At 34.1% G+C, this 25,941-nt stretch overlaps 1 protein-coding gene across 1 annotated transcript in view; it reads left to right on the forward strand.

Moving 5' to 3' along the window:
• Window positions 1-11,515: 11,515 nt before the first annotated feature.
• The window catches only part of Map9 (microtubule associated protein 9), a 34,434-nt gene continuing 20,008 nt past the window's right edge, over window positions 11,516-25,941 (forward strand). Inside the window, exons 1-5 of the mRNA XM_076865000.2 lie at window positions 11,516-11,588; window positions 12,410-12,559; window positions 13,415-13,499; window positions 14,654-14,974; window positions 19,448-19,671. Of these exons, the coding sequence (XP_076721115.1) occupies window positions 12,485-12,559; window positions 13,415-13,499; window positions 14,654-14,974; window positions 19,448-19,671 (705 nt within the window). The 5' untranslated portion in view covers window positions 11,516-11,588; window positions 12,410-12,484. The remainder of the gene's footprint in view (window positions 11,589-12,409; window positions 12,560-13,414; window positions 13,500-14,653; window positions 14,975-19,447; window positions 19,672-25,941) is intronic.

A 25,941-nucleotide genomic window follows, 5' to 3' on the forward strand; every position in this document is an offset into this window, starting at 1 on the left:
CAGTCCATTCAAACTAGGATGGACCAATTAGGTTACAGCTCTCATAATCTAATCATTTCACCTCTAAGTATTTCTGCATGAACAAAAGCTTTTGAGGGACACACATCCAAGCATAGCAATCTCTCTTGTTTCCTGGAATTAAAATGTAGCTTATTTTAGGATTTTGTATAATTTAACACATAAACTAACTCAGTTTGTATGTAATTAAATAATTAATGTGTAGTACTACAAAAAGAATGTTTGAATTCCATGAAATTTAGTTAGCCTAGTCTATTCAAGAGCCCTAAATACTTTTTTTCTGGTACCATGGTTGAACCTAGGGGTGCTTAACAACTGAGCTATATCCTCAGCCCATTTTTTTATTTTTACTAAGAGACACAGTCTCACTAAGTTGCTTAGATCTCCCTAAATTGCTGAGGCAGGTCTTGGACTTGCAATTCTCCTGCCTCAGCCTCTGGAGTCCTTGGGATTACAGGCGTGTGCAACTGTTCCCAGTTCTAATCCCCTAATTTAATTTTAAAACTGTTTGCACTGATTCCTTTTTCACTTTGACTCTGTGCCTAAGTTCTTCACATGACAAAATAAAATTGTTATTATCTCTTTTAATAGCTAAACTACTGAAATTTGTAGGAATAGTAACTTTGGTAGTGAAATTCTACTGGTCAAAAGCAACTTGATCAAATATAAATATAATGGAGGAGAACCGGGTACAGGGGTGCACTCCTGTAATCCCAGCAAGTTAGAGAATGAGGCAGATAGATCACAAGTTCAAAGCCATCTCAACAATTTAGTGAAGCCCCTCAAGAAACTTAGTGAGATCCTGTCTCAAATAAAAAATAAAAAAGGCTGGGATGTGGCTCTGTGGTAAAGCACATTTGGGTTCAATCCCTGGTACCAATTTAATTAACTAATTAATTAATTAATTATTAGAGAAATTTTTAGTAAAGGAAAATAGCTTTCAATAAATTAAAGCAGAGAGCAGTAATAAATTACAGATTATAACATGTATTTCTATTGAGACTTCAAGCAATTAATATTTCTTGGGTATTTGTGCCTTTCTGTACATTATTGTAAGGGCCTATCATCTTTTGAGACTAGTGGCGTTAGTGAGAAACCCTCATATAAATAAATATTATCACTACATTTGGTAATTGCTGCTGAAGGCGAGAGAAAGAAATCTAAATGGTCCCTGATTTGCTACTGTTTCCTTGGGAAGGAAGGAGATATTGGCCCAGGAATAGATCTCATTGGCCCATGGGAAATATCAAAATCAGCTTCCATCAATCCTCATCAGAAACACACCCATAAATGTGGAAACATGGATGAATTAAATGTCCTTATTTTATTCTAAGTAATGACTTAATACATGCTTGTTGAATTGAAGAATAAAATAAAACTGAAAAATTTTCCCCAAATCAAATTAAAAGACAAAGTCCTACATTTCCTTTCAAAGAATTTACTAAATCCTATGGTTACTTGAAAATCTATGCATTTTGTTTAATTCTAAGCTCACAACCTGAACTAAGAATGAAAACTATCTGCTAAAAAAAATTAATATAAGTTCAGGTTGGTTGACAGCATTCAGACCTTAAAGACATTATTCCTTTGTACAGGTTCAAATATCTAATTTATGTTGTTCACCTTCAGACACAGTTTTTTTGGCCTGCCTATTTATTTATTTTTCTTTCCATACTTTTGAGTTAATTTATTTTTTAACTATTTATTTGTTCTTTTTAGTTATACATGATAGTAGAATGTATTTTGTTATACATGTTATATATATATGGAGTATAACTTCCCATTCTTGTGGTTGTACATGATGTGGAATTACACTGGTCATGTATTTATATATGAACATAGGAAAGTTATGTCTGATTCATTCCATCGTCTTTCCTAATCCCATCCTCCCTCCCTTCCCTTGCTTCCCCTTCATCTAATACAAACTACTTCTGTTCTTCCCTCCCCCACCCCTTCTTGTATTTTAGCATCCACAGATCAGAGAGAACATTCTGCCTTTGGTTTTATGAGATTGGCTTATTTCACCTAGCCATGTAATCTTCAGTTCCATGCATTTACTGGAAAATGCCATTATTTCATTTTTCTCTATGGCTGAGTAAAATTCCATTGTGTATATGTACTACATTTTCTTTATCCATTCATCCCTTGAAAGACACCTAGTTTGTTTCCATAGCTTGGCTATTATGAGTTGAACTGCTATAAACATTGATATGGCTGTGTCACTGTAGTACATTGTTTTTAAGTCCATTTTGGTATAAACTGAGGCGTGGGATAACTAGGTCAAATGGTGGTTCCATTCCAAATTTTCTAAGGAATCTCCATATTGCTTTCCATATTAGTTGCACCAATTTGCAGTCCTAACAATGTGTGAGAGTACCTTTCTCCCCACATCCTAGCCAACATTTATTGTTACTTGTATTCTTGATCACTGCCATTCTGACTAGAGAGGAAATCTCTCAAATTTCTCCAATTGCTGGAGATATTGAACATTTGTTCATATATTGTTTGAGCAATTGTGTTTCTTCTTCTGTGAAGTGCCTGTTTAGTTCCTTTGCCCATGTATTGATGGGTTGTCTGTTTGATGTTAAGTTTTTTGAATTCTTTATATATCCTGGCAATAAACTCTTTATCTGATGTGCCATTGGCAAGGATTTTCTTCCATTCTGTAGATTCTGTTTTGTATTCTTCATTGTTTCCTTTGCTCTGAAGACATTTTTAGTTTGATTCCATCCCGTTTACTTACTGATTCTTAATTTTACTTCTTGCCCTTTAGGAGTCCTGTTGTGGAATTCAGTTTCTAAGCTGAAATGATGGCAAATTGGGCCTATTTTTCTTCTAGTAGGCTCAGGTCTTCAGAGACAATTTTTAGGAAAAATGTCAACTTGGATTTTCCAGAAAAGCATAACCAACATGTTGATAGATTTTTTGAAACAATAAGAAATAGGAGAAGTAAAATTAAAGAAAAATGGGGGGAGAGGTAAATCTTTTCCAAAGTAGAAGTTTTGTCATATGAAAGGAAGATTAGACTGCGGAATAGAATTAAGAAGATAAATGCATAGGAATGGAGAAGCTTATTTTGATCATGAATGATAAATAAAATTGTAATAGAGCTGCCCAACAATGGAACTAATTCAGTCCATGTCATTAAAAGCTGTCAAACAGGTGTTTCCCCACATTGTCAAAGAAGTTTGTGTATCAAGAATTATATCATTCTATCCATGGCATTCTAGGGTTTTTAACTGCATAGTAAAATCCTAGTTTTAGTGCAGATACAACTAAAGTCTCTAAAGGAAACATAATGTTATTGAATTTGTCTAAAAGAAAATAGTCTAAACCACACTTTAAACTTCAAATTTATGCTCATAAGCCAGATGCAAAATGGTATTTCATTATTTCATTGTCTACCTTCATTTTAAATAGTAATATTTCGTTTTTTGGGTGGGCCCAAACATTCTATATATTTAGATATTGAAACATATGCTTCCTCAAAAAGCTTTTGTATTACTCATATCTCTTCAAATATTGCCTATTTTTTTACTCAATACCTCCAATCCCAGAAACATATCACTACAAAATTTAAAACAAAACAAATACAAACAGAAGAAAGAACCAGAGTCACTGAGAGTTAACATGGAAAATTGATTTTAACTAACAAATCAAATATTGACTGTTTAAAGGAAATATCGTGTGGGCTTTGCTTACTGAAGGAAAGAGACACTGTAATACATATTGCAGGAGAAAAGTCTGTATAAGGCACATTCTTTATTCTTTATCTATAAAAGAAAAAAAATAGTTGGCTATGGATTGCATAAATATGCTGCTATAAAATGAGGAAGTGACGTCTGGATCCAAGCCAAAGAATAAAAGCATCACCTTATAATATTTATGCAAGACTATCAAAAAGTTCATTTTAAGGTTAAGAAGCTTGCATAATAGAAAAATTTGATCAAAGTTTACTCTTAGATTGGCTACAGCATATGCATATAAAATGCCAAAAGTCAAAGACACGTTAGGCAATGTAATGCCTTTGAAGTTCCTTAAAACACTTAGTAATGCCTTAGCACACATCATTGCTCATTTTAAGCATGAAAAGCTTTAATTTACGTTATTTTATTTCCTGTTACTTAATGGATTTTCTCAACAAAATTATATTAAATAATTGATAGGAATAATAATTATAGGAAGAAAGTAAATTTAAAATTAACTTTATTTTTATTCTCAGAATTTTCCACTTACATTTAATTTCCTTCAATCCTGATATTTCCTTGTTAAAAACTGAAGAAAATAATATTTTACTTATAAGTTTTAATTTTTATCTAATTGTTTATGTTAAGATGTGAAACTATTTTTAATGGAAATTTTAATTTGGCTTGCCTAAAACAGAAAGAAAAATTTAAGAAACAAAATTACATCTTATAAAGGTAGGAACAGTCTCTAAATAATTAATAAATGTAGGTGGAAACAATTCTCATGATATTTATGATAGTGCATATTTTTAAATTTCTCTATAAGGCATTTTTTGACAGAATGTACAATAAGAGTTAATGTACATACACTTTGACTTAATGATTCTATTTGTAGGATTTTATTCTAAATTGATAAGTAACTGTGTCACATTTATTTAAGAATGCTCCTGAAATCTTGAAACCCCACTAAAGGACTATCCATACTGATTTTTAAATACGTATGCTTGCACAACCATGGAATAATGCATGATTCAGTTTTTTATTATTATGTGTAAACATTCAAATGGAACTTGTTATAGAAAAAAAAGTGTGTTAAGTAAACATTTTATGTGCATGGAAAATAATTCTAGTTGTTAACGGGAATCATAGATGAGTTTGGAGAAGTAGTAAAAATGTTGGGAAATGAACAGCTTGTGTTGTCTTTCAAAAACGTTAATTAAAAAAAAATATTTTCTTGTCACACTAAATGGTTCATTTCTAAGTTAATAATATAAGTTACAATCTGATAATTCAAAAAAAAGATTTATTAGATCATTTTAAAGTAGTCAATTTTTCAAAGTACATTTTAATCACTTTACAGAAAATAAAGTGTCCTAAGAATAGTAATGATTACATGCATACTATATCCTGGATGGCAAATCCTTTGCTGCCATCTTCTGGAACTTAGATCTAAAGCATGCCATAGGATTTTTTCACTCTTCTGGAAAAGGCTTTTTTCTCACTCTTCTCAGAGGGAGAAACCAGAGGAAGAGGAATTATGTTTTTACATGAATGAACTGCTAACAAAAATTAGCTTTTATGCATAGTGTCAAATAAATTATTTCACTATCATGAACCTATAGTTGGGCTCTGGACTCGCCTTAAAATTCCCAAAATGATTGATATTTTACAAAGAAAGTTCCAGTAAGTAATACCTTGGTTTCCTTCAATGCTGGATTTTAATTCCACAAAATCTCATGTATTTAAAAATGCAAATAATGATAATTGATAAAACCTAACGATTTTTAATCAATAGTAACATGCAAATAAGTGATTATTCCTTTGTATCCTGAAGCCAGATTCATCTTAAAGTGAAGGTTCCAAGGCAGGAGGGCAACAAGCAATTCCAGAAAGATCCATGAAATGGGGAGCTACATATGGAAGAACAGATGCATAAAAATCCCTTATGCAGTGTGCGTTACGAGATCAGGAAAGAAAAAACTAGATTAATCTCTTACACAAGAATAATATAGTTCTGTAAATGTGAGAACTTTTAAAAAGATTTCTTAAAACTTCAATAATATAATAAAGGCTATTAATCCATGTTGTCTGGGACATTTCCAAGTGAAAATAATACTTTCTTTAAAACTATTTGTGTCCTAAGATATTACTGTATCTCGTTCTTTCCCTTCACCACTAACTTCTGGAAAGAATATCTGCTCTCAACCTCTAACTTCCTTATCTCCCTTTCACTTGCAGATAATACAGTCTTGCTTCACCTCCCTTCTCACCCAGTTTAGTGCTGGTGAATGTTTAACTTTTGGGTGGAGGTTCCAGAGGCAGCGAATGCCTTGATTTTTTGTGTAGTAGTATTTGCCAATTTCAAACATTTCCTCACATGCAGTTGCTTCTCTATATGGTGACTAATTAAATAGGATTGGCCACTCCATTATTGGCAACCCATTCTCCTCTTTGGGTTCTCTTCCTATTTCTACAGCAGTTGCTTGCCCTCCTGTGCAACTCACCAACCCTGCCCTCAGTTCAGTTTCCCAGGGTTTCATCCAATGCCCCTTCTGAATTCACTCCCCTTAGTATCCCAGCCTCACATCCACCCTGTATTTCACAGTCATCTCAACATTACAAGTCTGTCCCTCTTTCCTCTTTCCTTCCTTAGAACACACACCTTTAGCTAAAGTTTCAGTTGTATTATTTACACTGTTTCTTCATAGTATCTTTTTTTTTTTTTATTTGTACAGCCGTTGGCTGATTAAGTGACCATGTCATATCTTTTCTGAGCAAATGCGTAGCTTTCTGGGTGACACCTTCTAGTTTCCTTCAAAGTTCATTTTCCTACCCCAATTCACCTCCCATCTCAATGTCAAGATTATTTTTATTAGGAAAATCCAGGCATAACATTTTATGTTTTTCCCCATGTTTTTCCTGTACAGTGAAATAGTAAGTGGACAGGCTGTGATTCTCCCTGCTTCCCTGAAGTGTGTAGCAGACCCCAACAGAAACTAGATGTATTAATATAAAGTTGCCTATCTATTGCCTGGTACTTGTCATTCTGAATATCAGAATCTTGATTGAAAAAAAGTCAGCCATTTTTAAAAAATGAAGTATAAGGGTTATATTTCCTGCTGCTGCCACAGCAAATTACCACCAAATAGGTGGTGCATGACGACAGGCATGTATTCTCTCGTAGGTCAAGAGACCTGAAAGCTCGCTTCTGGAGGCTTTAGAGGAGAATCTGTTTCCTAGACTTTTCCATTGTCTATGAGGCTGGCTGTATTCCTTGGTCATGGCCCTGCATCACCTGATCTCTGCCTCCTTTATAATACACCCCTCCCTGCTCTGAATCTCACTCTCCTGTCCCGCCTTTTAAGGACCCTCCTGATTACACAGGACTTGCCCAGGTAATCCCGGATGATATTCCCATTTTGAGATCCTTAATTTAATTACATTTTCACAATGCTTTTGGACACATAAATGTAACATGCAGTTTCAGGGAATCAGAACATGGACTTTTTGATGAATAGGCAGATTACTGCAGTGGTTAATTAAGAGCCCTGGCTCTAGTCAAGGTCCAGATCTTTTTTTTTACTTAATAGCTTAAATACTTTTTCTAAAGTTTCATTTTATCACCTGCAAAATGTGTATATAAAAGCACAATTTCCACAAGGTCGTATAAAGAAGAAATTAAACACTATGAGTAAAAGCACTAAGTATTATTCTAGGCTCAGTACCACTAGCATTATACAGGTAATAGAAATGGTGTCCATCCAAATCATGTATCTAATTAAAATACTATCTGTAGAAAAGACTAACTGAAGACATTACCTTCATAACAAAAATGATTTGCTTAAGATAAAAGTTCTGATTTAAAATAACTAATTATGTTTCTCTTGGTGCATAATTATTCAACTATCTCTACACAACAACCAAAAAATGCACACCATTTGTTTTAGTTAGCTTTTACATGCTGCGACTGAAAGACATGACCAGAACAACTGAAGAGAAGGAAAAATTTTGATTGAAGGGCTCAGTTTCAGATGTTTCAGTCCATTGACAGCCAGTTCCTTTCTCCAGGGCTCAAGGTGAGGCAGAACATCATGGCAGAAGAGTATAGTAGAGGGAAGCAGCTCACATTGTTGATCAGCAAGGAGATAGATAGATAGATAGATAGATAGATAGATAGATAGATAGATAGACAGATAGATAGATAGATAGATATAATCCCCACTCTCCAGATATACAAAAAAAATCCCCCAAAGGCATACCCCTAGGGACCCAACTCCGGCCATACCCTACCTGCCTACAGTTACCACTCAGTTAATCCCATCAAGAGATTAACAGGGATTAGGCTAAAGTTCTCATAACCCAATCATTTCTCCTCCAAACCTTCTTGAATTGTCTCACACATGAGCTTTTGGGGGCACCTAATATATAAATCATAACACCATTGTAACTGAGGTGTCAACCAAAATAAAACATAGAGGAATTCTCCCAAAAGTAATGAAATTTACTTGGTAATAGCAGAACATTGGAAGAATAGACGAGTATTGCACGCCATAGTAAATGATGCATATATTCAAGAAAGTTAAAGAAAAAGGAAATTTTTAAAGACAAAAACTGAAGAAGATTTCATCAGTTATCTGGGAACAATAATCTTTGGTCACAATGAGTAATAACAGGAGTGGTTTTATTCTGAGGTTGAACACACAGTTTTGGGGCAGGTGTGCTTGTAGAAATTCTTTTTACATAAGGTTGTGGTGGCCTCTACAATGATGTGGTTCTGATTGTCTTTCCTGGAGTTAATATCAGAAGATCATGCATAAGAACACTCCCAGAATCCAGGTAAACTTCCAGGTTTTATTTACTTTTCTTGTTTGTTTGTATTTAGATTAGGATTGACACAAGGGACTCCATTTTGGTTCTGACAATTTTCATATTTCTTTGAGAGTAATGATACTGTTTTCCCTCACTTGTAAGAAACTATACTTTTTTTTTCTTTTTTTATTGGTTGTTCAAAACATTACAATGCTCTTGACATATCATATTTCATACATTTGATTCAAGTGGGTTATGAACTCCCATTTTTACCACGTGTAAACAGGGATGAGAGGTGGGAGGGAAAGGGAGAGAGAAGGGTAATTGCATGGAAATGGAAGAAACTATACTCTTGACCAATGTAGTTGATCATGTGGGTTTGGATACTTTCTATCAGTCCTTTCTTATAGAAGTTCTCTTCCCACATGTCAGCAATAATCTGTGTACTTGTATATGGGCTCTTACTCTCATTCTCTTTTCTGACATAGGGGTTCAGTTCTTAATCTAAGCACAGTCTTTATCATGGACATTTGTGGAGACTTGCTGTTTGTAGTACACTTCTTGAAATTCTAGTTAGGTGCTTTAATTATTCAGCTAGTTCTGGCTATAAGTTTAAGATCCTTTGTCTCTATTTTTTTTTTAACCTCTAATGTGCACTGCAGGCCACAGGATCATAACCATTGGCCTAGGTAGGGACTTAGTCTGTTTTACCTTTGGACTCAAAATATGACCCTTAATATGTTATTCATGTGGGTATACTAAATGAATGAATGACTAAGTGGGTGGAGACAAGGCAAAGAAAGGAAAAGGTATTCAACTTTAAGGATGTATAAAATATATAGACATAAAATATAGAGAAAAACGTTACATAAAATACTGAGAATTTTTTGTTTTGTAGTACTTTAATTATTTTTAAGTGAGCATCTGGGAATTTCTTTTGTAATGCTTTAAAAGTATTTTTAATTTAAAGTGCTATTCATTTATTCATGAATTCATTCATTCAACAATTATATATATTCAACTACATATAATATATATTAGAATATTTTTATATATATTCCCAAATATGCTTTATATAAAATGATACTATTGATTCAAGTATTATATAATGTTACCATTAACTTATACTGAAGATGATTGAAAATATTCACATAGCACTTAAAGGTTTTGCAGCTTTAAAATAAGAGAATAGTGGGAAGACATTGTGATTTGAATCCTGTGGAGTAATTAACCATTTCAGATTAACTGTTTTTCTTTACTGTAGCTTTCTATGGCATAACTTTAATCAACAATTAATTATTATCTTCTATTAATTACTAAGTTGAAAATAAAAATCCAGTTTGTTCCGTAGAAAAATAGAATGAATGTTTTCCCAAATTTTATTAATATTTTTGAGTTTTATTCCTTAAACCATGTCTAAGTGAAACTGTATTGGTGAAATGAATAAGACAGAAATGAAAAAGCATATACTTGTGCATAATTATAATTATTTCAATACGAGCAAATTAATAATCACTTTTAAGGAAAGTGTGGATGCTGTCCTCTCAGTGTGGGCATAGGTACTATATGGGAATCATATTTGTCGGTTCATAATTTACATGGGTCAGAAAATTAGCAGTAACTAGTGAAAATGAAAAATTCTTCTTTTATGCAGATATTTACTCAGAAATATTTAAAAACATCAAACTTAAGCAAATGTTGATCAAACTGATTTTCTCAAACAGTAACAAGTGGACCAACATACACTGCACATTTCTTTGAAGGTAGATCACAAATATTGTTAAAAGCATTATTTTTTACTAAACTTTTTGCTTCTTTTTATGTGCATTTTTCAATGATTTTAAAGTCTCTGTTAATGTGATTTATTTATAAATCATTTTTGAATAAGTAAAATGTTAATATATTGCAGAGATAAGGAAAAATGCCAAGTTTAACTACTAGTTGATGAATCATTAGGCAATTTAAACAAAACTGAGCTCTTTAAAAAATAAAAACATAGCATAAATAAAAATAAATTAAAAATAGCATGAAATTCGTGCTATTTTAGAAATTTTAAATATGTGTTTGGGGGTTTTATTTTGTTGTCTTTAGTTTAAAGTATAACCAATGCTAATTAGATGATGTTGACTTTCCCCTTAGTGACACCCTCTCCTCCAGCTTATAAGATCACTTTGTCAACTGATTAGATTTTAACCAGATTATACACGAAGTATACAAAGGGGAAGCTTTACATTAAAGCAGGAACTGAAATGGGCTCTCAGGTGTGTGCACAAGGGTTGACTTCTATCCAGGCCTTTGTGGCTTAGTTGCATAAAGATCATATCTAATATCGACTGAATGCAATTCCAAGCACTCTTCCAAGTTTTCCATCTGTATTATTCTCTCCAATACAGCAATCCTTTAAGATGGCTATTATTATTATCTCTTTTTCTTTTCTTTTCTTTTCTTCTTTTCTTTCTTTCTTTTTTAAGGAGAAACTGAAGCAAACAGTCGCTTATTTGCACAAATCCACTTGCGTAGGGAAAGGTCACCAGTATTAAAATGTGCAGGTGACTGCTGTGTGCAAACGTCACTACTCTGCTATTCTGTCACATCCGGTCACACTCTACTCCTACACGGATTCACAGAACTTCATGTCCTAATTCCGGCAAAACTCTGCGTGTACATTGCCTCAGGCACATCTGCAGATTTAGACCCTCGCTCAGCGGCGAGAACAAGGAAGGATCTCTGGAGCTGGGCGAATCCTGTCTCCTAGGCAACACAGAGGCGCGCAGAACCTCTCTCCCAAGACCTAGACAGGTGATGTCACTTCCTTAGTCTAGCCGGTTGCCCCCGGTGACGCGTTAGGCGGAAGGGCGGTGTTGTGTACCCAAGAGACCCGGCGTTGTAGAAGTCACTTCCTCCCGGGGACGCCGTCGCCTAGCAACTGCCTCCCGCCTACGTCTTTGGCCCCGCCTCCTTGCTTAGTCCGGGTTTCTGAGCGCTGCCAGGCCCAGACTGAGGCTAGAACCTCCTGCTCCAGGCGAGTGGCTTGGTCCTCCAGGTCTCTGGGAGCCCGCCGTGCGACTGGCTGGGGTGGGTACAGAACGCGGGACATTGGGGTCGCGACGGATGGCGGCGGTGACAGCCTCGGGGTGTGCACAGGCCGGGTTCATGCTGGGGGCCCTGGCGCGTGAGCGGCGGGCGGGGACCTGGAGGGCACCTGGCCCAGCCAGGAGTTAGTGTGGTACTGGGACGTGCGCTGATGCGGGTGATCCTGCGGCCCTGGTCTAGGCCTTCAGCTTGGAGCTTGGGCAACAGCGATGTTAATACAGCATCGCGGAAACCTCCTTTTGTTTTTCCCAGCCTTGTTAACACTTTCGTGAGGGACAAAAGTGGCTTGAAAAAATATCGCTGGCTATTTGTGATTAAGCATTATGATTATTTTCTTTGCATAGAGCTGTAATGCAAGCAATTTGTCTATAGGGCTAGTGCTTTTATAACGTATACAATCCTCTTGGTGGACTTAATAAAGCATGACTCTGAGAAATGCTTTACTTTTTTGAATGGAAAAGGGGAAAAATAGGATGTTATGTATTAATTGGCAACTTTTATTTTTATTAACCAATTGCAGTCATTTATTTGCTCATCCTTAAAATGCAAGACTATTTAAGATAACTTCCACTGGAATTTTTTTTTCTTTTTTATTTTTTAGAAAGAGATTTGTGGTGAGAGTTTATTTCTTTACAAGAACTCCACATTTGTAGGTGAAGATGTAGTCAATGTTCATGTGATACTTTTTAAATTTGACTTGGCAATTTTTTCTTTCTTCTTGTTTAGTTTATTTTTTTGTGTTAAATGTAGTAATAGAAATTTTTAAGCATGCAAAAATCTGATTTGGTTTTCATCTCTTTCAGCCACCATCAGAGGTTGAATGAATTGCTCCAATTATTTATTAGCTATTTGATAAATGTAACAAGAAAAGATAAAGTATGTCCGACGAAGTTTTCAGCACAACTTTGGCATACACCAAGAGTCCAAAAGTTACCAAAAGAACTACTTTCCAGGTAAAATATTTCAAGGCATTTTGTATTGATTTTGTATTATGAATGTGGGACCTGGTGGTTATAGGAAATGGTCCTTTATAAAGCAGGAGTAAGTCTTCTGTTCTTTTTGAAGTTTTGCAGATCATCTATCATGTTTGTGCACTAGTATTATAAATCCTCCTTTGTGACTTTAAGGCCATCAAAATAACCTTAATTGTAGGTTCTTACTAAGTTAAAAGTTAAAATGCAACTTTAAATTGTTATTTTCACATAAAAACTTTTTTTTTTTTTCTATTGTAGCACAGTGTGAAGTTTTTTCTCCTGGGTCATTACAGTTTTGAACTTAACCTTTAAATTTTCAGTATGGGTTCTGTATGTTTCTGCAATATGCTTACAAAAAGTACCAGTTTAGGGCTGGAGATATAGGTCAGTAGTAAAGTATGTGCTTAGCATGCAGGAGGCCCTAGGTTCAATCCCCAGTACTAAAAACAAAAACAAATAAACAAGAAAAACTCAACAAACCCCCCAAAACAAAACCAAAAAGAAGTACCACTTTCTTCCAAAATGGCAGTTTGTAACAAATTTATATATAAAGTCATTACCTATTATTATTTAGCTCAAGTTATAATCTGCAATTAATTTGTTTGAAATTGTCGTCTCCTCCAGTTTAACAGCAGGCACCACCATGTGCCCTTGGTGATGGTGATTTGCATTGAGTCTCCTCACTCAATTGGGTACATGGTACAATGTAGGCTTGCAGTTAATGTACGCTAAATAAACACAACTTGTTTGGAAGAATTATTGTTTATGAATTATTTGTAGATATTATATTCCGTCCTATTTGAATGGGAATTGATTTTAATTATCTCATTTCAGGATGAGCTAATAAGAGCAATTACAGCTCGCTCGGCCAGACAGAGGAGTTCTGAATACTCAGATGACTTTGAGAGTGATGAGATTGGTATGTGAGAGCATGGAAAAGTAAAATATTATTCTGTTTCTTGCTTCATTACATTTAACCTACTCCCCTTCTCCTAAGGGGGAAAAAAAAAGACTTATGTTAAAATAATGCCTTTGACTTCATTCGTTTTAGATTTCCAACTTTTAATGGGTTAGAGAGCCAGTCTTAATTTTCAAGAAGTTTTTTGATTGTCCTTGATTGTTTGTGAATATGTATTTGAATATGTAAATTAACTGACACCACTAAAATGATGACTGGAGGTAAACTACATGGAAGAGGACAAGTTCTTCCTTAAACTTAACACTGGGAGGCACAATAGCTAGTTGGTAACTGGGGTACAGAAAGCTAAATTTTAGTGTACCTCAGAAGCACTTTTATAATGTTAGCTATATATCAGGTCTTTGGACTATAATAAGGTGTCCTTTTAAAAACCACAGACTACTCACATTGTATATATCAATACCATTTTGATTTAATTTGCTGTATTTTAATTAGGTAAAAATATTAATACTTTAGGCTTCATTTAAATATTAACTCTGTACCCATACAGAATTCTGAACTTGAAATTCAGTGTTCTACTCTTTGATATATATTCAATCAATAACTCAATGTTCTCTGTAAAAATAGTAAATCACTGTTATATTTTTAAGTTAGCATTCTTTATTATCTTTGTTTTAGTAAAATCTAATATTTGTGGTATGGATGCAATTGCATTTACAACATTTATGTGGAAAACAATCTAGTTGAATTCTTTTGCTTACAAATATTCTTGATTTTATATGATGAAATGATTCACAAATGAAGATTTTACTCTCCAAAATGGAATCTGAATGTCCCAAGGCTGATTGTTATTTTTTGGAATCTTTGGATGGCATTTCCCAGAGTAAGTGCGGTACTTGGCATCCTGTGGGCACTCAATAAATACTTTAAATAAATTAATGAAATTGAAAATTTTATTATATAAATTCAAATTCAGAACAGACTAGATAAGCTGTTTTTAGGAGCTGCAAAATAAATTTGCACTTAAACATGGTTATAAACTTACTTCAAACCCTTTCTAGACTTTAAGGTAATCTTTCTTTTAAAAAAGATTAATATGACCTTAAGAGATTTAGAATATACTATTGAAAACATTTTTTCTTGTCTGTTTTCAGTTTCATTGGGTGATTTTTCTGATACCTCCGTAGATGAAAATTCCATTAAGAAAAAAATGAATGATTTTCATATATCAGATGATGAAGAAAATAATTCTCCAAAACTATCTTTTTGGAAAACCAAGAAATCAAACAGTGACATAACCAAAGATGGGCCAGAATTTTCTGTAAAAAACAACGAAGATGTGGCACCTGATGGTTATGAAGACATGGTGGTAAATTCCTCATCAGAATCTCAGGATAAAGATCAAGAAGTTGAAAAAGAAAGAATTAAACTAAAACCTAAACCCAGAATTTTTTCGCTCAAAAGCATATCTTCAGGTAGGTTGTTAGATACTACAATTGTATTTCTTGAAAATTTATTTTAAGACAATAATTTCAAAATATCTTTATATGGTAGGTAGTATATAGTTAAAAAATAAGTCATATTTAATTTACAGTTTTGTAGAAATAAGACAATTGAACTACAGAGAAAACTCATAATTCTGATATCCAGTTGTATATTCTATCTTCAATCTCTTCTGGTGCCTAATAAAAAGCCAAAGCACCTATAGTTATATGTAGCTGCAGCTCCCAAAACACATATGCCCATAAGCTTAAATTTTGTTCTTAGGGATGGAAACACAATGGAATGCTTCCTTATTCACTCTATACTCTAAATACTAAAACTGTCATTTCCAGAGCTGAGTCCTCATAACTCAGTGATAGAGTACTTACTTAACATGTACATAGCCCTTGTTTCAATCTCCATCACCACAAAACAATCATTTCTAAACCAATATTTTGCCAATATTTTTTGGCATTGATATATTTTAAGTGTCACTGCTATTTGTTTATCAAAGTTTCCAGACACTCCTTAAGAAAATAGAATCTCCATGTGATCTTTCAATAGCATTGGAAAATTTACTAAAATTCAGTTTTCTGAAAGGAAATTCTTGGTATGATCTGGGAATACAAGAGTTCTCCCAAGTATTCTACTGAACTCCAAGCACAGTGGATCGAAGGTGGAACAAAGCTGGAACCCGCCCCTTGAAGTCCTTTGGAAGACGCACAAAAATTTGTGGATGCAAGGTTAAGAGTTTGATATCTTTCAGTCTTGTTCCTTTCATTTTATAAAGAAAATTTTAGTTGATGCTAGCCTTAGTAAAAATCTCATCAGTAAATACAGTACTGGTGAACATTTCATACTTTTCATGTTAGATATTACTGATAATATCAGACAAACTTTATTTCAGGCTTGCATTAGGGAACTACTTCCTTTTGCCCAGCACACAGAATCCCACTAACTTTGAAAAGAGGGAAAGATGCAAAAAAAAAAAAAAAAAACAAACAAACCTTGAATAATGTCTAAGACACTGAAAAACAAGCCATCATAAATTAGTTATATCTGACTTCAGCAAATAGGTTAAGTCTCACTGTCCTCATAGGGAGGAAGAGAAAACCTGCTCTTCCTGTCTTACAAAATTGTTTTGAGAATCTAATGAATGACTCTCATAGACTGTAATACACTACAAAAATGTAAACACAAAGCATAATAAAACCATTAACTTACTGACATACTTTCCCAGGGTAATGAGTGAAACTGACAATGGAGAAAGGGAACATACTTGACCTTGGTTATTTAAAAAATATGAGCATTTAGCATCAAAAACAAAATGTTCTGAAACACGTGGAAGAATAGAATTAGAAATGAATGGTAGATAACTAGCAAAATAAAATTTTACCTATCTCATGTTAAAGAGCTGCAGTGAGTTAAGATGAACAAAGACATATGTATTTTAGCCTCAAGGTGGCAGCATGACTGCAAATGCTCTACTGAGGCATCTGCAATATTATGTTCAGTATATGTAACACAAAAATAGTAGCTTAAGTAGAGAACGTAGATATTTGATTATAAATGTTAAAAAGCATTTGGAAATGTATAAACTTTTTTTCTATCTTAGAAAGTTTTAGTACTTCTAGAAGAGGAATTTTAGTATAGATATATTAAAAAGTCATTATTTTCAGGTTTTTTTATGTTAAAGAATAAATTTAAAATTTATTTAGTGTTAAGAAAAGTGTGCTGTATAGAATTCTTTAAGGACCTAAATGAATATATGAATGATTCATTCATGAAAGAAGGACTGTGCTTTATGAGCTTAGCCTTATTTTTCTATAACTTCTTAGACTTGAAGTGCTTACAACAGTATTGGAATAAATTAAGCATTCTATTATTATTTAGCATCTGTCTATAAGCAAATTATTTTACTTATTCATGCATATACAGTGATTATATTATGTCTCATCATACTAAAAGCATTGTGATGGTAAATAAGAATGCAACATTAAAAAGACTTAGTACTAATCATCTAAGACTACAATTTAGTAGGAGGCATAGAACAACAACAACAAAAAAGTTAGTAATGGTGGTGGTAGGGCACATCATGGATCCCTACTTTTCACTGACTATGGTGGAGATATTTGTTAATCCACCAATATCACACAGATGGATTCAGGGAGAAACTGCTCCAAAGAACACAGGAGTGATTCACAAACCAAAAGAAAAAAAAAAAAGGCTAAGAAATGTTTACCACCATTGTTAATGTCACTGAGCACTTGTGATATGTCTAGCACTGTGTTACATACTATATATTCTCTTGCCAAGAACCTATTTAGCACTTAGAAAATTTTAACCGATTTGAACAGTGGGGAAACTTCAATGTAGATAGAGGTCAAATAATTTATATAAGAATATATAATAGGTGTCAGAGCCATGACTCAAATAGGAGGTATTTAAACTAGTCAAACTTATAGAAACAGAGTAGATTGGTGGTTGCCAGGGTCTTGGAGGAGCAGGGAATGGGGAATTGCTATTCAACAGTTTCAGTTATACCAGATGAGTAAGTTCTAGAGATCTGTGTTCAACATTGTGCCTATAGCTATAGCTAGTACTGTATCACATGCTTAAAAATGTTTAAGAGGGTAGATCTCATGATAACTGTTCTTACCACAATAAAATAAAATGTTGACCTAGTATCTTCTTTTAGGCATTGTCCAATATTCTACTTAATCTGAGGTTCAAAAGATAACAAGTATCTTTAGGAGGAGAAACACGAAGTGGATGTTTTAGGCAGATGAATCAGCTTAGGAAACGATTTGGTGACAGGAAAGTTGTGTAGCCTGTGTGTTAGTTCACTATCCCAGGAACACAAATGAGAAAATGGCTGTGCCAGCAGACAGGGCAGCAAGGCACTCAGGGACACACCAGGAAAGCCTTTCATTTTATTCAGAGGTCATTGAGTTTTTATTCTATAGGATTAGATGATGGGGAGCCCTTGTAGAATTTTGTGAAGGGAGTGATGGGGTCTGACTTACTTTTTATAGATATCCCTGAGGCACTGCCTAGAAACAAGAGATGAGGAGCTAACTTAGGGATGAAGATCATAAAATAAAGGAGAGAGATATTTATCAAGTAGAATCATTGGCTGTAGTGATTCTTTGGTTGCAGGCAAAATGGAAGGAGGAATCTAGGAAGATTCTTTGACTTGGGGTTGAACATTTGACCAGAGTTTTAGATATAGCTAAAATTGGCAAGGAAGCATTTATAGTGGTACCAGTTTGACAAGATTGTGGAATCTTCTAACAACATTCATAAGCCCTTTGGTAGGTAAAGAAGAGGTATGTGTTAATTAGCCTAGTTGTAAAGTTTTAGAAGAATACATTGGTAGAATAGTGAAGAAGTATGTGTAATAGATAAAATTTAGGCAGAAAGTATATAAATGAAGAAAAATCAGTGCTTTGAGGGCTAGAAGCATACCAGCATATTGGTTCTTATTTTAAACTTCAACTTGGGAAAAGCAACTGTGAAATTTCATTCATTTATTTTTTCATTTGTTTGTCTTTGTGGTGCTGGGGATAGAACCTGTGACCTCTTGCATGCTAAGTTGTATGCTCTATCACCAAGCTAAATCCCAGCCCTAACTATACATATTTTAATGGACTCAAAGAATGGTAACTCACTAGTCTCACTAGTCATTGTTTTGCGTTCATTCCTCCAGTGAGAGGGTAAGATTTCTATCCCTTGTGTGCCAGTGTCATCATCTTCATGCTTGTAATAGCACTTAACTTTGTCTTGTCCTTGTGTTTGTCTAAGAAGACCCATAATTCCAGCTACTCAGGAGGCAAAGGCAGAAGGATCCCAAGTTCAAGGTCAGGCTCAGTAACTTAGTAAGACCCTATCTTAAAATCAAAATAAAAAATAAATGACTGGAGATTTACTCAGTGGTAGAGTGACCTTAGGTTCAATGCTCAGTTAAAACAAGCAAACAAACAAAAAACCTTTGCTATAAATGATCTCCCTTCCCAAGCTGTTAAGTCCTTGGACAGGGCCATTGTCATTGTTACATTATGAGGATCAATAGTGTGTATATAGCTTGGCTTCAGATACTTTAAGATTTGGCATGAACCTCCTCATTTTATTGAGGCAAGGTTTTTTGTTTTTTAAAATGTTTTGAATATTATGAGAGTTCATAAAGTTGAAGAGTTAACTTCTCATAAAACTAAAGTATACTGATTACTTTGAGTATACTTTAAAGTATACTGATGGCAACATTGTTAAAAATTGGGGGCCATGAATTATTCCTTATCTGGGTCTTATTGGAGCTGATGGAGAAAGGTGTGGACTTTCTAGGACAGGGACCCCAGGACTTGGCACTGGAGGGAAGTTTGGTGTCTCTGGGGGAGTGGTCAAAGCCAAAGTGTTTTTTGTTGTGTTTTTTTTTCCCCCCAATCATCTTAAAACATTTTATTTTTTAGCAGAAAATAGCAGCAGCCTTGAAACAGATGACCATTTTAAGCCTTTACCTCTGCCAAGGAGCTTGTTAAGAAAGAGTAGGCACGTGGAGGAGAAAGAAAGACTAGGAGAAGATAAAGAAACTGCTCTCAGTGAAGACTTCAATTCTGCACCTTCCCTTCCAAGTCTGGATGGCAGACAATTAGAAGCTGAGGAAAAAACATTCTCTGAAAACCTTGATCTTGAGGTTGGCACTATTGCTGAGCTGTTGAATTATGTTCTTGAATTCAGGCATTTGCCTCTGATTACTAGAAAAATAGAAAGAATGAATTGTGTGCATGCATTTTTGTGTATGTATGGGTCTTACATGTTTGCTTCTACAATTGATAAGAAAATAATCTTAAGCTTTTCTTTAATAGACTATTTTCACTGTGTCCAAAACTCCATCAATTATAAGACATACAGTTATTTTAAATACCACTAAGAAAGAGCGAGATGCTTCCAATTAAGCCATAATTTGTTTTTTTAAGATTCTACCCATTTGAGAGAAAGTAATGTGTCAAAATAATTTTGATCTAATGAGTCTACATGATAGTGTATATAATACTGTATATCTCTAATAATAATGCTGATATATATATATACACACATATATATATTGAATTATACAATTTATGGCTAAGGACAATATTAGTGTCATTTTATGCATTTGGTTTTATTCATACAACAAAGTACTGAATGTTCATGACACTGCTTTATATTCTTTGGGATATACCAAAGTGAAGTTCAGATATGACTCTTTGGGTTTCCAGGAGGGAGTCTGCTATGCATTATTATTAAGGGAGAACATTTGTCCCTTCCTTTTATATTTCACTATAATAAGTGAACTTCTTCCTTACATTTTGAAGGAGAAAGTATGGGAAAAACATTCGTCCTCCATAATCTGTGTGTGGATAGATCAGGGAAAAAGAACTAGACATTACCTGATCGATCTTATCTCTTTTTCTTATCACTTACCTGCCATCTAAGTGTGTAAGGATGCACTCTCTGTGGGTGGTGCAAGAGGAATTAAATCAGGATACTGATTCAAATTTGCTCAGCATTTCTGTGCTGTTTCTTAATTTGTTCTAAAAAAATCTAGAAACCCAAATAAGTATTTTGTATTTAATTATCTGATCAATTGAAAATTGTATTCATTTCTTATAGACCATATAACAAATGGCCACAAACTGAAAGATTTAAAACAACATGAATTTACTCCCTTAGTTCTGAAAGCCAAAAGTCCTAAATCAAGACCCAAATCAGCAAGACCCTGTCCCTTCAAATGGCTTTAGGAAATCCTAAAATTTTCCAGAAATCCTTGGCATTTCCTAATTTACAGCTGTATCACTCTGATCATTGCCTGCATCACCACATGACCTCCCTGTTTCCTTTGTGCCTCTGTTTCTCCCTATTCTTTTCCTAAAAAAGATACCATCAGACATTGGGGATCTATTTCAATGGCTCATCCTAACTACATGCAAGTACCTTATTTCCTCTTAAGGACTTCTGGATGACCTGTATTTTGGGGGCACACCATTTAAACAGATACATACCTAACATTAAGTGATATTTTTAAACATTTTTATGTCTCTTTTTGATTAAGAAAAAGATTGCTAAAATTATTAAAGTTACATTATACTGTGAGAAAAAAATTAGCAGAAAATATCCAACTATAATCCCACCACATAATAGCAATGAAGTTTACTATTCTTACCCCCTTTAAAGATGTTTTCCCACATTTTTGTCACTAATGTGTCATCTTAGTCTGCATCATGTTTTGTGTTGTGCTTTTTCTATGTCTCTTAGCATTGTTATGAAGCGTTTCCATGTTGCTGGGTGATTTTAAGACCACATGCACATTAATGTCTGTAACATAGCCATAATGTACAACTGTTATCTTATTGCTAGATACTTATATATTTAACACTTTAAATGTTTCATATTTTGCAATATGAAAGTCTTCCTGACTGTGCTGTAAGCCCACTATCTCAGGGATTTCCCATCTAATTTTTCTTTTTTTCCCCTATGTATAACAACTTCTGGCTCCTCATGATCTATTCCATCTACATTGAGTCATGCTCTAACTTCTTTATCTTTGTAGACACACTCAATTGAAACTGCAGCCTTCCTTCTGCCTTACAGTCAGTAACAAAATACCTGAGATAATCAACTTAAAAGGAGGGAAGATTCAAGAGTTTGGGGAATTTAGTCCTTGGTTTCTTGGTGGGGTTGCTTTGGGCTTGTAGCAATGAAGCTCATCATGGTGGAAGTGCATTGTAGAGATCTGTTCACCTCATGGCATCTGGGAAATAGAGAGAAAGTGAAAGGGCCAAGGTCCCAGTATCCCCTTTAAGCATACACCATGAATGATCCAGCTTTCTCCTGCAAGGCTACCTCCAAACGGTTCCACCACCTCCCCATAGTACATGGGCTGTGAACCAGAATCTTAACATATGGGCCTTTGCGGAACGTTGAAGATCCCAACTATAGCATAATTCTGCAATGTCACAATCAGATACTCCAAGGGTGAGCTGTGCAGGCTTCCTCACTACATCCTTACCTCCTACCTTTTCTCTGTGTGTTTGCGTGGGAATGATTGAGGATCATTTTTTAAAATGACCTAGCATCCTAGAATCAACTCTGTTGATCAATGCACAGTATTTTATTATGGGATTTAATTTGTTAATATTTTATTAAGGTTTTTACATAAATATTTATGAAGTCTGTTGGTCTAAATTTTTTTTTCTTATAGGGTTATTATCAGCTTGTGTGTCAGATGAGTTAGGCAATAACTATTCACCCTTTATTTTCTAAATTTGGTAAGAATCCTTGAGGAAAAAGATTCACCAGTTAAATGATCTGGGCATAGAAATTTCTTTGCATTAAATTTTATTTTTATAGATATATTGGTATTCAGATTTTTCATCAGTTTGATAATTTTTTTTAGATAAATTTGTCTATTTCACCTGACATGTCGAATTTATAAACATGTTTTTTCTTGATAGTCCCCTGTCATTTTTAGGATCAGGGGTCATCATATCATTTCATCTTTTATTTCTGACATATTTAATTTATGATTTTTATCTTTCTTTTTCAATGTTGGTAGGCATTGTTTAGCTTTATGAAACTTTTCAAAGAACCAATTTTGGCTTTGTTAATTTTCTCTATAGTTTGTTTTCAGTTGGGCTAATTGTCAATTTTTATTTCTTCTCTTTATTTCTTCAATTTGTTTAATTTGTTTAAGCACAGGCTGATGAAAGTTTTCTCCTTGATTTTTAAGTCTTGAGTCCTCTGTTGAAAACCACTGAAAGCTATACATTTTTTTTTCTATACTGCTGAACATCTTACTTTTTTAATGTCCTTTCTTTCCATCATGATTTTCTTTAACCTATTGGTTATTTTGTGACGAATCATCATTTTTACCAAATATTTGGGTCTTCTCTAGATTTATTGTGGTCCAAAGAATATATCTTATATGAGTTGGTAATGGCCCAGCCCCAGTGTATCCTGTTTGTATTAGCAAAGTACACTTGTTTTTCAGGTATAGGATATAATGTTTTACAATTTCAGTTTGGGTAAGGTGGTTGGTAGTATCACTCAGATCTTCTCTATCCTTACTGATTACTTTAAGTGAGTGTCTTATAATAACAGTTTGAGTCACATTTTTTTTAAATTGAATCTGAGAATCTATGCATTTTAATTCTGGTGTTGTATCAATTATGAGTGTTTTCTCTATTTGCTTTTAACATAAACACTGATGCAGTTGGATTTAAGACCAGTTTGTTACTGTTTGTTTTCTCTTTGCTTTGTTATGTTATTCGTCTGTTACTCCCTTCTGCCATTTATTTGTGTTTTTATTTTCCATTTATTTATTTATTTATTATACTTGGAATTGAACCCACCAAGATATATTCCTGGCCCTTTTGTATTTTCGACAAGGCCTCACTAAATTGCTGAGGCTGGTCTTGAACTTCAGTTCCTGAGTCACTGGGATCACAGGAGCATATGCTCAGCTCTGTTGAACTTTAAACTGTCCCTGTTTGCACTATGGAGTTGATTCTGTATTTCACATTCCATATAGAAGCCTCGCAACAGTTCAGTTCCTTGTAGTGCCTCGTCCATTGTGCTGCCTTTGGCATGGATACTACATGTGTCTACATGACACAATTCCCACAATGTCATCTTATAATTTTCACTAATGAGGCTTTTAAACTTTGTGTCTTAGATTTTTAAAGAATTAAAAGAAGAAAAGAATGAATATTTATAATTTTCTTTTATATAGTGATTCTGAGGCTCTTCTTCCTTCCTATATATCCAGATTATCACTTCATGTTATTTCCATTTAATTTTTTTTTTCTCAAGGGCAGATTGGTCAGTGATAGGTTTTCTCAGCCTGTGCCTACCTTGAAAGTGCTTATTTTATCTTTATTTTTGAAGGATGAATTAGTTGAACATTTTGACTGATAGTTCCTTTCTTTGACCCCTACCTCTTTATCAGCTTCCATTGTTCCTGGCCCCTCCTGTATCTGTTGAGAAATCAGCAGTTACTCATTTTATTATACTCCTATATAAAATATAGGAGTTTCTACCTGTTTTCAGTATTATTTTCTTTCAAGATTTCTTTTTCTTTGAATTACAACAGTTTGATTATAAATAAGCACGTAAGTCTGGTTTCTTTATATTTTCTGTGTGGGGTTAGTTGAGCTTTTTTAGGACCTACAAGCTAATACCTGCCATGATGGGAAGTTGTTTTTTTGTTTTTTGTTTTCTTCTTTTTTAAATTTTGCTACATTATTTTCCTTTTGGGGCTACAATTATAAATGCATACATTGAAATTTTTTGATGAATCTCACTGATCTCAGAAGTTCTATGTGTCTTTAATCTTTTTCCTGTTTCTTTAATCTTTTTATCCACTTGTTTTCCAGATTGAATAATTTGCATTTCTCCAAGTTCACTGATCTATTCTTCCATCTCTGATCTGCTATTAAGTCTCTCCAGTTAATTTTTATTTCAGTTATTACAGAGTTTAACTCTAGAGTTTCATTGGTATTTTTGTATTTTCTACATCTCTGTGATCCCCATCTGTTCAGCTGTCATGCATACATTTTCCTTAAAGTGCTTGAACAATCTTATAATAACTACTTTGAAGTCTTTGATAATTTCAACAATCAGGTTATCTCAAGATTGGTTTCTTTTTACTATTGTTTTTTTCTTTGTCTTTTTTATTTTCTTTTTTGCTTTCGTGAGTCTATGTTGTTGTCTTGTTTCTTCATCTGCTTAGTGACTCTTAATAGAATACAGGATATTATGAATGATGTGTTGTAGAGATTCTAAAGTGCATTGTGTGCCTGTGATCATATATTCTGGTAAGTAGATATTGTGTCTAGATACAAGTTTTTACTTCTTTCTCCCTTGCAGTAGATATCAGTAGGAATCCCTGCTCAGTTCTTCCAATTTCTAGCTTCTGTGGTTTTGTAATACCTTCTGAGGTCTTTTGAGGTCTTCTTTATGCCATGTACAGATGAGCCAAAGGTTTTAGAAGAATTCCTCAGATTCCAAGGCTACTTCCTCCTCAAATGTATTGACTCTTCTGGGCTCTCAAACCAGTCTACTAAGTCTGTAGCCTTCTACCACTTGAACTCTACAGGTTGAGATATACCATAAATCCCAAAGCTACAAATGTGCAAATCTCTTTAAGTGTAACTTTGTCTTTCAAGGTAGACTCCAGTGTCTCAGCCCTTCTGACATTTTCCCAAATGTTTTCTTCTCATTGCTTTTGATGTATAATTTCCTATGTGCTCATAAAATATTGAAGGAAAGAATATTGCTATATGCAACAAAAATAAAATTCTTACATTATAATATCATCACCTTTAGGCTAGTTTATTCTGTAGAGAATTGGGGGTTTTTGGACACAATACAATGATTTCTTTTCAGATTTTGAGTAAAGTTCATGTGCTTGAAATTTATGTACATTTTCCACCTGTAATATTTGGAAGTAGCTGTCTACTTGGTTTTATAGGTTGCTTTCATTTGAACTACTTGTAATAATTGTTTGAAACTAAAATTTACCAGGCACGGTGGCACACATCTGTAATCCTAGCAGCCTGGGAGACTGAGACAGGAGGATCATGAGTTCAAAGCCAGCCTCAGCAACTTAGCAAGGGCCTAAACAACAACAACAACAAGGCTCAGTGGTTGAGGGCCATGGGTTCAATCTCAAGTACCAAAAAAAAAAAGAAGAAGAAGAAGAAACTAAAGATTTTTCTTTTGTCTTGATACTGTCCTTGAAAAGAAAATTGGAGAAAGAGACAATAGGATCAAATCTTTACCTTAAAAATACATAATAGATTTGATTTTAGTAGAGCAGGAGTTTTAAAAATTGCTAAAAACAAATTTAGACATAACATTTTGATACAGAGCTACAATGACTCTTTTAGTGACCCCTTTTACTGACCCAAACACCAAGGGAAGC

The sequence above is a fragment of the Callospermophilus lateralis genome, chromosome 8 (assembly GCF_048772815.1).
Source record: "Callospermophilus lateralis isolate mCalLat2 chromosome 8, mCalLat2.hap1, whole genome shotgun sequence".
NCBI classification, from domain to species: Eukaryota; Metazoa; Chordata; class Mammalia; order Rodentia; family Sciuridae; genus Callospermophilus; species Callospermophilus lateralis.